General features: G+C 41.1%; 1 protein-coding gene across 2 annotated transcripts in view; it reads left to right on the top strand.

Moving 5' to 3' along the window:
- Positions 1–2555: 2555 nt before the first annotated feature.
- The window catches only part of LOC120525929 (FYVE, RhoGEF and PH domain-containing protein 2-like), a 94289-nt gene continuing 84580 nt past the window's right edge, over positions 2556–12264 (top strand). For both annotated transcript variants that reach the window (XR_005633044.1, XM_039748627.1), the window contains exon 1: positions 2556–2727. Coding sequence is in view for 1 of the 2 variants with exons in the window: in XM_039748627.1 (XP_039604561.1) it covers positions 2654–2727 (74 nt within the window). In the remaining variant the exon portion in view is untranslated. The remainder of the gene's footprint in view (positions 2728–12264) is intronic.

A 12264-nucleotide genomic window follows, 5' to 3' on the forward strand; every position in this document is an offset into this window, starting at 1 on the left:
TACCTTGGACAGGTTTCCAATACGTTACAGGACACATTCATACACACATATCAGCAGAGCCAAGTACTCCACACTGACTATGGCTAGGTGGAGCATTCCTACGCAAGATGTTGGATCATAGGCTGCACTTTGTTCCATTGGTGTAGCTACAGTAGATGCCATGAAGGATGGACAGGCATTCTTGCCCAGCAAGGAGGCCATAATGGCTTGGCTGGGCAAATGGTCATACCAGGAGCAGTTCATTCCCCCAAATGACAAATGTCAGTGTTCCTCAATGCTGAAATCAATCGAGGGAGTTGGAGTCCAAAAACACAGCCCTGTCGCAATGTTTGAATTCCATAAGAGGACGCAGCTAGAGGAGGTCTGCCCTGTTTTCCGCATGACCCGGAAATACTCCAGATGATGAGGGTGTGAAACCACAAGCACTGTCTAGGTTGAAGTTAAAAAGAGCCTGTCCCCTCACTTAATGAGATGTATCCAGCTGCAGACCTCCGCAGATCTGAGATTCAGTAAAATCGCAATTGGACTGTAGGTTTTTGTCACTTGGTTTACTTGACTTTAGTCAGATAACTCTCCACCAACCCTAAACTTAACCATAGTGTAACCTAACCATGTGTTATCACTGACGCATGATATAAAGTGACAACCTCCTCAATGAAATGGAGCTCTGGAGATCCGCAACTAGAGTCTATTGCACTTAATCAAATCAAAGTTGGGAGGCAGCAGGCAACACTCTAAGGGAGGTGGAAGTAGAGAATTGATAATTGTGCATTATGGCTGGTGTTTGTGTAAGAATGTGTTGGAAGCAAATAAAAACCTTTTATTTGAACCTGGAATTGTGTTGGACATTACTATGTCTGTGGTTTGGAGCCAAGTGATGCCCCCTTGTGGTTTCACTACTTAGTACATTTTATTCATATTGACCCTGTCCTTTGCTCAGTATGATCGGGATGCATTATGTTTAAAATAACTTTGCAAGTAACCAAAGAATAAAGTAAATTGATCTTTCACGTTCATACAAAACAAAGTCTTATTCAAATCTACTCATCCATCTAATCTCAAAGCTTGTCAAGGCATTTGTTCCATCATTAAACCTAAAACATCTCACCCTTGAGGAAAAGGTGTTGTGGTTAGGAGGTGGTAGCATTTTGCGCATCACCATTGAGTTAGTGAGCTTTTGAAATGAACAAAGAGACAAAAATCTAATAGGTGGTCATGCGTTGTGGGGTGGAGGGTCCAGCAACTCTCATGCAAACCTCTGTAACAAATCACGAATAACATTTGCAGTGTGCAGTCTGACTTTATCATGTAGCAATTCCAGTCCTGTACATGTACAAGATGGTAATGAATTTCAGTTGCAATTGTAGCTTAGGCGTGCAGAAGTTACGATGTTTGGAGTCATCCTGCCATGTTGAAGTATGCAGTAGCAGACAATCAGTTACATCCTCTAATGGCCTTAAACATAATCACATTTACCATACTAATAGCTGCATCTATTTATTTGCACAAACTCTGCGTTTAGATTGTGACTTCAGTTGTGAGACTCAGGGTTGGGAAGTGTGACTACAGCTGTTTGAGTAGTCATTTATAGAAAGACTGCAGTAACCTTCGAGAATTGTCTTGATTTTTGTCAGCACCTGCCTTCTTGTACACACACTCAGATTTTCTTCCCAGCAGCTGGCTGCAAGCAGATCAACTGACCTTCATTTGTGAATTGACACAAACGCGCAGGGAAACTGTACATCATGGCCATGCAGTGGTTAGCACTGCTGCCTTACACCTCCTGAGTACAGATTTCAGCCTGGGCGCTAGTAGTGTGGAATTGCATGTTCTCACTATGCTTTTATGAGCTTTTCTTCAGGTACTCTGATTTCTCCTTCCACATCCTGGACATCTAAATTGGTCCATTATGAATTAGTGTTGGTATACACATGAAAAAGCCTGACAACCAATGCTGTCAATGCTCCCATGACCCTTAGCTAGAATAAGTGGATTTGATGATGCATGAAGTTTTACATTGTGGTTTTTGCCCAGGGGATACCAGCTGAAAAGCAGACTGCTATTTGCTGCCACCACCATCCATCCCAGCAATTCTGTAGACTAAAAACTGGCAAAGAGTCTTCACTGTATTTCATAACTGCCAGCCACTGGACTTTTCAAAAAAGCAGACATCATTTGAGTGACCCATTAAAGAAGAAGTCACTGCTGTCTGAGAAAGTTCAGCACTTGGTGCCAATCTGCACCTTGTTAATTCAACACATATGAGACATGAAACCTTTGATCCTCATCACTTTGCCTGACATGCTGAAGCTCTTTCCTGCCTCCCAGATTTTCTTTAGTAATTAAAGAAAGCTGGAAAATAAGCAATAGAATCGATATCTTTTTTGTTGGAATAATCACCAGAGCAAAATGGACTACCTCTATTTCAGCCAGCTTTGCGTTTGCGCAAGCATCCCTCCCCCACCTTAATTTTGGCTTGCGGGCTTTGCTTTCTCTTCCTCTTGTGGTGATTTTTTATTAACCAGTGAATGCTTTTTCCAGAAAGTGCCGAGCGCATGTCTCAGTGATACAGAGCAGGATACCCTGCTTCTTCAGTCAGACGGCCTCACATCTGTAACACTCGCTCCTGCTTTTTCCACCATTTCTGAGGCTGATGATGAATGACACAGGTGTTGACCGGAAGTCAGTCTCTGTTTTGGATATTGTCTCTAAACTTGAAGATGGCAAGTAAGTAACTGAAGGGCTTATTTTTTTACCTGTATGGACAGTGTTGTGGGGTTTCAGATGATTTGAAGATCCTTAGTTGTAGTCATTGGGTGTGATGACCATTTGAGCCAAGTAGCAGCCAGAAATCAGGCAGAAGCCTTCCTTGGATGAGCGTTTACCTCTGAGGCATGTAACATTCATTTCTTACTCTTGGTTAGTCAGTTAGCAGTCTAATTTCATTTGTATACCAGGTTACTTTGGGTGGCGCAGTGGTTAGCACAGCTAACATCATAGATCCGATGTTCTGGGTTTGAATTCTGCTTTCTTATTGCTGTTTATGTAGAAGATAAACATCCTGCCTGTTTTTCTTTTGCTACTTCAGCTTTTCTTTAAGATCTGTGAAATTAAAATTAAGTATAAGAGTGGCTGTGTACATAAGTGGGCCCTGTGATTAACTGGGGGGCCATCTATGATTGGTTCCTGCATTACACCCAGTGCTGTCGTGATAGGCTCTGCCACCTTACAACACTGAATTAATCAGCTGTGAGTATGAATGTGTATACTGTACCCAATTGTTACTTTAGGAATTATAAAATAGAAAAGTACAGCAGTTTCTTAATGGCATCAGACATAAATGGAGATGATACCTCGTACAGCATGAAAGTAATTGCTGGTGAACAACCCACCACACACTGCACGACTTTTCCAATGATTTCCAGTTGTGGACTTCATTTGTGACAACTCCAACAACTCATGCAGTCCCTTCTGCAATTTGCTCGACAAAAGCAATTTTCCCCTATGTCGTAGGGGTGGGCAGGCTTGTGTGTGTCCAAGAGCTGACCACCAATAAGTGCTAATGCAGAAGTACAGCGCATACAATATAGTTGCAAGGAAAAAAACAAAAGTGGGGAGTTTTGGACTGTGCAAACAGAAACGAGGCTTATCTGTCCGATGTCTGTTATAACGTGACAGAATGGAAATAGGAGAAAGAAAAGATACCAGCTAAGCGTTTGTACAGGCGGCAGTGCTGTCAGGCTGCACTCTAATTGGCTATCAGCATGCGCTGAGCTCACGATACTTCAGAAGTTTCTAACAGTGCTGTCATCAAGGAGTCATGTAATGTATCATCCCCTGCAATTCCTAGTCTTTTAACTTGAAATCCTCAATGCAACGAGACCCAACAACTTAAGTTGTTAAATTTTACAACTCTTCTGACTAGAAGTCATATGAGGTGCTGTATGTTTAATGTTGAGTTTAGTGTTGGATCACACAGCCAATTAGTGAGGTCCTCCAAGGGCTGGCCTTCTGTTAGGCTGGTTAGATATAAGAGCTGTGTTGAGGTGTGAAGGAGTTCTCGTCTTCACACCATTTCATCTTTCAACTTTCTCTCATCACAAACACTGGTACACTTTTAATACATTGTCCATGTCATGGCTGTGCACCATGCTTGTGTACCCCCACAAAAGTTGGTATGCCACTGGTTATTTTCATGTCTCCCTACCCTAATGAACGTGCCACAGACTAAGTAACTGACTATAATACAATGCCACCAGCCACCCTTGAGTGAAATGTATGATAGGTGTTAATCCACTGTTCTCTTTCAGGTCTGCTCGACAGGCCTTAGGTGAGCTGTTAGACATTTGCACAATCTTATAAATAGGAGAAGATCATCCGGTCAATCAGGATTGTTTGGTTAGCTAATAGACAAGTTGTCCCAATATCTTATCTCTTCAGAGTATTCCATTAATTGTTCTGTATTCCCTTGATGTATTGTATGAAGTGAACTATCCAGAGAAAATGGAGAATATGCAGACTCTGTGTAAACCGTGACACAGTGTAGTGATGTAGTGACTTGCAGTTGAGGGCTAGAAAAATGATCATTTGAGCCCACCTCAGAACAGGTAAATCTATCAGAACAGCATCCATGCCATGGGCCTTGAATTGGTTTTGTTGCAAGCAATGTTAACAACACACCCATCATTTATTTCCTGATGGTGACTTCATAGGCCTTTATAGTGTAGTCGGCAAGAGTTTTTTGGCATGACCTGTTGGGCTACTTATTTTGGTAAGTTATTAATATTGTAGGGTAGCACAGTATTTAGTATAGCTGCCCCATCGCTGAAATATTCAGTGAGTGTGGAGTTTGCGCATTGTTATCGTGTCTGAGTGGGTATTTTTTTCTGGATATTTCACTTCCCCTAATCACCGGGTTGCTCAGGTTAGTCCGAATGAGGATGTTAAATTGAACAGAATGTTTATTGTAAATATGCCCTATGACTGACTGATATCATATTGAGGGACGGTTTCTCCCCAGCAACCAATCAGGTTAATTCACTAAAGGACCAGTCAAACCTGTCAGAATAAGCCCTGCCTCCCTGAGACCTTGCATTGGAATAAGATAGATTGACATATGAATTAATGAATGATTTTTTGTATGGGGCTGACGTGCAGACATTGTGACTTTTCTTTCCCATGAGTCTTGAATAAGAAGAGATCATTAGGATGGACCTAAGCCTTGTTTATCATGGCACTGCAGACTGTAGATGTGTGGCATGTTGGTCAGACATGCAAATAAGAATTCCGTTGTACTCTGTACACGTGACAACACTGCTACTACCATTATTAGTACTAATACGTGTCTTGCAAAGCTGGCCCAGCAGGAGAATCAGTTTGTTTTATTCACCTTCTTCAGCCTTCCAAATGGTCCACTTGTACAATTTGCAAGGGAGATGTGGTGCATTTAAAGGTGGCACATCCATTTGAAGTAGTGGTCTCATATTGTAAAGTGCAGGTTGTTTCCCAGACACACAGTGTCTATCACATTTACCATTTTGATTTCCTTTTTCTCTTTAACACATAGAAACTGAAAATGGAATGACTGCACAAAGATCTAAGAATAAATTGAAATGTGTTTGATTTTAAGTTCTAAGAAACAGACTCGAGGATGACTGAGCACAATCTGGGAGTGCTGGACTCTGAACTGTGCTATTTGGCTTTAGGGTGAACTTTTTGTGTTTTGGGGGGGGCTGCAACAGGTTCAGTCAAGGCTCTGAAGGACAAACGTGAGGTTCTTGTCATTACACATCATGCAAATTACATGAAACGTGCCAGTGAGAATTAAAAGGTGATAATTCCTGTCTGCCATGTTCATAGAAGTCAGATGACTGGTTGTGTTTTTCAGCTGGTTTACAGCTTATTCCCCTCCAATCTCCTGTGCTCTTTTTCTATTGGTCTTTCAGCTCACTTTGAAATATCTAAAATTGTCAGCTGCCGATCTTTAAATATCATATAAATATATTTCATGTTCATTTAAGGAAGTTTCAGAACATTTTATCTTGGTTAATATTGCACAAGACAGCTCAGATAGACATGTAGTCTAACTGTTAGACCTCAGACAGTCTCTGTGGCTCGCAGACAGTAGTAGCGTTAATACCCACAAGGCCATGCTGTCCATCTAGTGGCTGCTGTGTTCAAAGTGTTAATGTAATTGTGTGATGCTAGTGGACTTCAGGTAAATGTGCTCATGAAGACAGCGAGTGCTGATTAACTCACCTTCAAGGGACCATCCCAGTCTGTGAAAGAATACTTTAAACGTTTTCTTTTCTAAAAAAAAACATTGTGCCTAGTGTCAAAAGTTATAAATTCAAAACAACGTTGAGGGTGACAACAGGAAGTCCTCAAACATATTGTGGTACAAACGCATGAGTGCCTGCTTGTGGGTGTGGCTCCAGTCCAGCTGGTGCAGATACGGCCTGATTATTTTGAACACAAATGTATTTGTGCGAAATTTTAAAGGGACAGGCACTGTGGCTCAGCGGCCAGCTACTGCTGCCTCATACATCTTGTGTCATAGGTTCAAATCCCCAATCTCAAGTTTTCAGGTTCTGTTTCTGTTTACATGGGGATTTCCTCCTAAACTTTGGTAGTTCGGTATATTTTCTGGGGGCGCGTGTGTGTGTATGTGAATTTGCCCTGGGGTGTACTGGCATCCCATCCAGGGCTGGTTCCCGTTTTTACTCATACAGAGTATTTCTTTACACTTTTAGGAAACCAAAGCCTGCCGCAGAGAACCTTTTTCTTTTCAATGCCCAGGCTGTGCTATAACAGTCACCCTGTCCAGGGTTTGTTCCCTCCTTGTGCCCTATGCTAGCTGTGATAGGCACCAGCAGACCCCTGTGGCCCTGTTCAGGACCAAGCAGGCTAGAAAATGAATGACTGAATGACTTCAAGGAAACTTAATTTCTATTGCATTCATTCTGGAACCATGCTTTTCACGGCTGATGTAGCACAGGCTGGGCAATGAAAAGAAAAAGCTCTTCTGCAGCAGTACCTGGTAGATATCCATTTTACTATCAGGCAGGCTTCCCTGCAGGGCACACAAGGGCCAGTTCAGCACCAGTCACACAAGGGATCCCTCAAGGCTCTGTCCTTGGCTCACTGCTCTTCAGTGTCTAAGTGCTTCTACTTGGCCACATTGTTCATAACTTTGGACTGGTTTATCATTTTTATGCAGATGATACTCAGTGTTAAAAGTGAAAGTTCATCAGAGCTTTCTTAGCTGACAATGTGCCTCAGTGAAATTAAAACCTGGATGAAATACAGAACTGCAACAACACCAAAGCCATGCTACTTGGCACTAAAGCCCAGCTTAAGAAAATGAGCTCCTTTTCAATCACTCTTGGTGATGACTTTATCAGAGCTCATTCCTCTGCAAGCAATCTTGGTGTCATTTTTGATTCTTCCCTTCCTTATTCTAACCACATAAACCACATTAAGAAACTTTCTTTCTACTGCCTCCATAACACATCCTGTGTTTGCTCATTTTCCAATGCTGAGAAAATTGTCCGTAATTGTATCACATCCTGCATTGATTATTGTAACTCTGCAATGGAAGGTGCCCCATCTAATCTGTTATCACAACTCTGATTGATTCAAAACTCTGCTGCAAGAGTCCTTACACTGCGAGCACGTCACACCCATCCTGCTCTGACTTCACTGGCTCCCTGTGTCTTACAGGATCCATCCATTATCCAAACCACTATATCCTAACTACAGGGTCACGGGGGTCTGCTGGAGCCAATCCCAGCCAACACAGGGCACAAGGCATGAAACAAACCCCGGGCAGGGCGCACACACACACACACACACACACACACACACACACACACACACACTAGAGACAATTTAGGATCTCCAATGCACCTAACCTGCTTGTCTTTGGACTGTGGGAGGAAACCCACGCAGACATGGGGAGAACATGCAAACTCCACGCAGGGAGGACCTGGGAAGTGAACCCGGGTCTCCTAACTGCGAGGCAGTCTTACAGGATTGAACATACAATTCTATTAATAACCTACAACGTTTTAAATCTATTTCAATGCTTTGCATATCCTTTTTTAAAATTATTTAGTCATTTACACAGATATTACTTGTATTCAATGTTGTGTATGCTTTGTTGTTCAATCTAAATTTCTATGAAACACTTTGAGCATGGGAAAGGAACTGTTTAAATAAAATGTATTATTATTATTATTATTAGCCATCCATCCATTATCCAACCTGTTCTATCCTAACTGCAGGGTCACGGGGGTCTGCTGGAGCCAATCCCAGACAACACAGGGCGCAAGGCAGGAAACAAACCCCGGGCAGGGCGCCAGAACACCGCAGATTATTATTATTATTATTATTATTAAGATTCATACTTTGATTTTCGGACACTTGAGAAGCCAGACAGAAAGTGCACAGCTCCTCATCATTTGCATGTCCTCAATGACCACTTATAGCTTTCTGAAGATGAAATTTTCCACTCTTTAGATGGGTTTTCACAATTTTTATTTGAAGCAGCTGAGGCACAACCCATAAACACATCTGCCCATTTTCTTTACTTGCTTATTTAGTTCAGTGCTACAGTGAATTGTGACTATCTCAGAATCATCAGGTGCCAGCCAGGAATCAACCCTGGGCTGGCTGATGGCAGGCACACTTGCACAGATGTCCCCACACCCATAGTTTTAAGGAATCTGATTGTAGATGATTTAAACTGTCAGGAAATCATTTCAAGAGATTGTAAGTCTAACCTACAATTTAAGATCTGTCAGGCACATTTCAAAGTATCTCAAAATTGAAATAGTCTGATCAATCATGCAAGTCTAACTCTTTGAATGTATCCTGCACAGTGTATACTTGTAAATCACTACTAATTTATAGCGTCCATACAAAGCTGGTAGGGATTTCTGGTTTGAGCCCCTTGAAATATACTTGGGTGGGTTAAACTAGGTTTACAGTTGTTCATGTGGAAAAATACATGCAGGTTATGATTATTACAATAGCTTTATTAACTCAAAAGAATGTCATAATGACACAGTGCACTTAGGTACAATCTTGTAAGTGCTCAAATTGTCAGCCTTCATTCTTGTAGTCTGCTTGCTATAATCAAGCACACTTTAATAATAATAATAAAAAGAAGGCAAATAATACAATAATTAATAAATACATAATAATCCAAGAATAAAGTCTGTGTTTCAGGTACTCACAACTGTAAACCTACTTTTGCCCACCCCTGTATTTTATTACAGTTCCAACAGATTAATCTTAGATGGAATTTTGACTCATGTACTTTCTCATCCCCTCTGAAACTTAATTCTTGGCTATGCCCCTGCATTCATAAAATATTTATATGAAGTGTATGCTGTATGGCACCAATCACATTATTGAGAACACAAGCACATTATCAAGTATTCCTTATCGGCTGCCTTTTAAGCTTATTTGCTTTGTACAGTGCTTTGTAACTGTGTCACCTTTGAGGGGCAATATACAAAATATAGATGAATTGAGCTTTAAAGTAAAGAACCTTTCATAGATGTTCAGCATTGGTGAAGGAGGCTGTTAATGGCTGCTAGCGCTGCTGCCTCACAATTCCACAAAACCTGATTTAGGTCCTGGCCCGGTCACCACAGTCTGGATTTTACATGTTCTCCCTGAGTCTGCATGCATTGTCTCACTTCACAATCCCCAAAAATCAATCATGTTAGATTTTAATTGGTGTAGTAGTGAAGGAGTCTTCCTACACGTTCACTGTGGTGACCTAACAACTGGACCAGGGTTGGTTTGTGGCCTCTGCAACCCTCAACTGGGCGAGCAGATGCAGATAAAGGAAGGATGGCTTTGGTGAAGGATATGAAAAGCCTTCTTGAAATCTTGAAAGCTAATGTTTTTCTTATAATTATTTTATATAATTCATATAATTACATAGCAAATTTCATTATCTGCTAGGCCTGCCCTCTAATTATGAAACTGGCTGGAATGAAACACTGCAGCCACTGTGGTGCTCCAGGAGCAGAGCTCCTGCCATAGAGTTGAGTTGAGTACCCCTGCTGTAAGCAATAAGTTCCAACCACTTGCTTTTGTTTTAAATGTCCTTTTGATGACATCCGACTCCATGCCTCTGGTACTGTACATTAAAAGATTTCACATTTGCAGAGCCTATGAATTGGTTGTAACATTTAGGAAGTTCTGTCTGCATTGAGTTATCTTTAAATAATGCTGTTCCCCTCACCTGATGAGGAGAAGTCTCTTAGCAAGCATAAACACACACACCAAAGATCAACGCTTCATGCACTCTGAACACATATGCAAATCTGGAAAACACAGAAGTCCTCTTTCCAGTAAAAAGACAAAAGCCTAGGTCTTAAGTTGTGCCATTAAATTGAATACAATTTGCAGCCATTAAATTCCTACCTACAGTATATGTTAAGAAATTTGTTTTCTCATCCCTTATATAATCCTTGGTTATGGGGTGCTGCTATCTATTTAGCAGCATTGTGCACAAATAAGAATAAATGTGGATTGAATGATAGCCCACCACAGTGTACACCTACAAACATTGTGCATGTTTTTTGGACGTGAGTATGGGAGACTGCCTGTGTCAGTATTGGGACAACAAGCTGACACCCCAAAGAATCACTACAACCTAATCCATCCATCCATTTTCTAACCAGCTTATCAACACCAGCTGCACACTGAGCCAGTGCCCATGGTGGGAAACAAAGCTGGATGAGGCTTCACAAGACCCATTTTTTTCTTATTAATATGGAATTACAAGTCTTGATTACTAGACTCGAAATTATTTTGGAAGAATTAACTGGATAGACCTGGCAAGCTTTGGGCTAAATGGACTGTTCTTGTCTAGACTGTTCTAAGTTGCTTTGATTTTTGTTGATTGTTCAATTTTTATTATAGGTTTGTAGGTCATGTGTAAAGAGTACAGTAAAAATATTATCTGATATAATAACTAACTCACTCCTCTTTATTGCATTTCAATAATTTGTTATTTTTCAATTTATGAATTCATGTGCACTTCAAATACTACAGTGCCCTTCATAATGTATGGGACAAAGGTACATTTTTCCTTGATTTACTCCTCAGCTCCACAGCTTAAAATTACAAATAAAACAAACCAGCTGCAATTAAAGCGCATGTTGCAGAGTTTCAATTAAGGGGATTTGCATACGTTTCAATCACACCACAAAGAAATGACAACACTTTTTCTACCTGGTCTCCCTCATTTTAGGGCACCATAATGTTTAATACAAAGCAATGGTAGGTCTATTAAAGCATTCATATTTGATACTTTGTTGTATATCACTTGTATGAGGGGCCATTCAGGACAAAAAGATTGCTTTGTACAGTAAATATATAAATTGGTTCAGATATATATATATATATATTATATGTATATGTATATATATATATATATATATGTATATATATATATATATGTATATATATATATATATATATACTCAGCAAAAAAAGAAACGATCTTTTAATTTCAACTGTTTTTACTTTCAGTAAACTTAATGTGTAAATATTTGTATGAACACTAAAAGAGTGAACACCATAAGACATAAACTAAAAATGTTTCACAATGTGTCCCTGAATGAAGGGAGGCTCAAAATCAAAAGTACCAGTCAGTATCTGGTGTGGCCACCAGCTGCTTGAAGTACTGCAGTGCATCTCCTCCTCATGGACTGGACCAGATTTGTCAGTTCTTGCTGTGAGATGTTACCCCACTCTTCCACCAAGGCACCTGCAAGTTTCTGGACATTTCTGGGGGGAATGGCCCTATCCCTCAACCTGCGATCCAACAGGTCCCAGACATGCTCAATTCCTTCGACAATAAACACGAATCCGTCCATCACCCCTGGTGAGACAAAACCGTGACTCATCAGTGAAGAGCACTTTTTGCCACTCCTGTCTGGTCCAGCAAAGGTGGGTTTGTGCCCATAGGCGGCGTTGTTGCTGGTGATGTCTGGTAAGGACCTGCCTTACAACAGGCTTACAAGCCCTCAGTCCAGCCTCTCTCAGCCTATTGCGGACAGTCTGAGCACTGATTGGAGGGATTGTGTGTTCTTGGTGTGACTCGGGCAGTTGTTGTGGCCATCCTGTACCTGTCACGCAGGTGTGATATTCAGATGTACCGATCCTGTGCAGGTGTTGTTACACGTGGTCTTCCACTGCGAGGATGATCAGCTGTCCTTCCTGTCTCCCTGTAGCGCT

The sequence above is a fragment of the Polypterus senegalus genome, chromosome 3, assembly GCF_016835505.1.
Source record: "Polypterus senegalus isolate Bchr_013 chromosome 3, ASM1683550v1, whole genome shotgun sequence".
Lineage (NCBI taxonomy): Eukaryota > Metazoa > Chordata > Cladistia > Polypteriformes > Polypteridae > Polypterus > Polypterus senegalus.